The following is a 1103-nucleotide window of genomic DNA, read 5'->3' as shown; positions in this document are numbered from 1 at the left end:
TTATTTTACAATCCTCTCCAGAAAGAACACAGAGAAAAAGTTATTTCACAATCCAGCTCACTCATGAAAGTTATTCTTCCTTGGTACCTAGGGGGTTAACAAAAAAAAACCCAAAACAAAACAAAACAAAACGAGCAATTGCTGAGAACAAAAAACATCTTTGGGAAGATAATTCACAGAGCAAGAAGCTTCTAGAGCCCAGTGAGTTCTCACTGTCTCTTTCAGGAGTGGTTCCGTTACAAACTCAGAAGACCCTGCCAAAGGGGGCGGCAGATGCAGATACCAGGTCCACACTTACCAAAGAGCAGCAATGACTACGTAAAACGCTCCACACTCAGCCAAGTCAACGGGAAGAGGAGAGCAAAGATGCAAAGGGAAGAGCTTGTGTATCTCAGGCTGGGGAGACAGAAAGTAAAAGAACAGCCCCCCCTCGCCCCAAAATGGGGGGAAAGGGGAAGGAAGGAAGAAAGAGAAAAGAAAACAATATCAGCTACAACCTGAAAAACCGCAGTTGGAGGAAGTAAACCCCCCTCCAAAAATCATGAGGGCTTGCCCTGACCCCGGGAGGGGCAGCTCTCCAGTTTACAATAGACCGTGTTGGAGTTCTTGCACCGGCAGCCCGGACGATTGACGCGGTCGTAACACCCTCGGCAGAGCTTGAGGCATCCTTTCGCAGGGGGGTAGCAGAGCAAGCACGGCAGGAACAAGGACAGGGCTCCCATGCACAGGTACCTAGAACAGCAGTGTGACTGGGAGCAGGAGCAGGGATTATCCGCGTAAGAGTCCCCTTCATCGTCGTTGGAACAGTGGTAGAAGATCCCTTTGACCAAGCACATGCAGGTGCTGTACTCCACCATGCCCTCCGCCGAGCACAGGCACTGCCGGTTGCAGGCCAAGCAGGACGGGAGGGCCCTCGGGGCCGTGCACTCCCCGCACTTGCACTTCCCACACTGTTCGCAGATGAACTTGTGCTGCGTCAGGTCCTCTTTCAAAGGGCCCTTCAGGTCATCCACAACCAGGGCCGACTGCTTGGGCTGCGTCCGGATCGCCCGGTCGGACCTGTGGCCCGAGCCCGGCCGGGACGGAGGCGAGCGCCCCAGGAG

At 53.9% G+C, this 1103-nt stretch overlaps 1 protein-coding gene across 1 annotated transcript; it reads right to left on the bottom strand.

The window, feature by feature from the left end:
- Positions 1-539: 539 nt before the first annotated feature.
- Positions 540-1097, bottom strand: SPRY1 (sprouty homolog 1, antagonist of FGF signaling (Drosophila); the record flags this gene model as incomplete). Its single annotated transcript, XM_008935245.1, has 1 exon — positions 540-1097. A coding segment is annotated over one exon (558 nt), but the record flags the coding sequence as incomplete, so codon positions are not given.
- Between the last annotated feature and the right edge of the window lie 6 nt (positions 1098-1103).

The sequence above is a fragment of the Merops nubicus genome, unplaced genomic scaffold, assembly GCF_000691845.1.
Source record: "Merops nubicus isolate BGI_N331 unplaced genomic scaffold, ASM69184v1 scaffold7322, whole genome shotgun sequence".
In the NCBI taxonomy this organism is placed as follows: Eukaryota; Metazoa; Chordata; class Aves; order Coraciiformes; family Meropidae; genus Merops; species Merops nubicus.
Note: the sequence above shows the minus strand (reverse complement) of the source record. Positions and strands in the feature narration are given on the sequence as shown.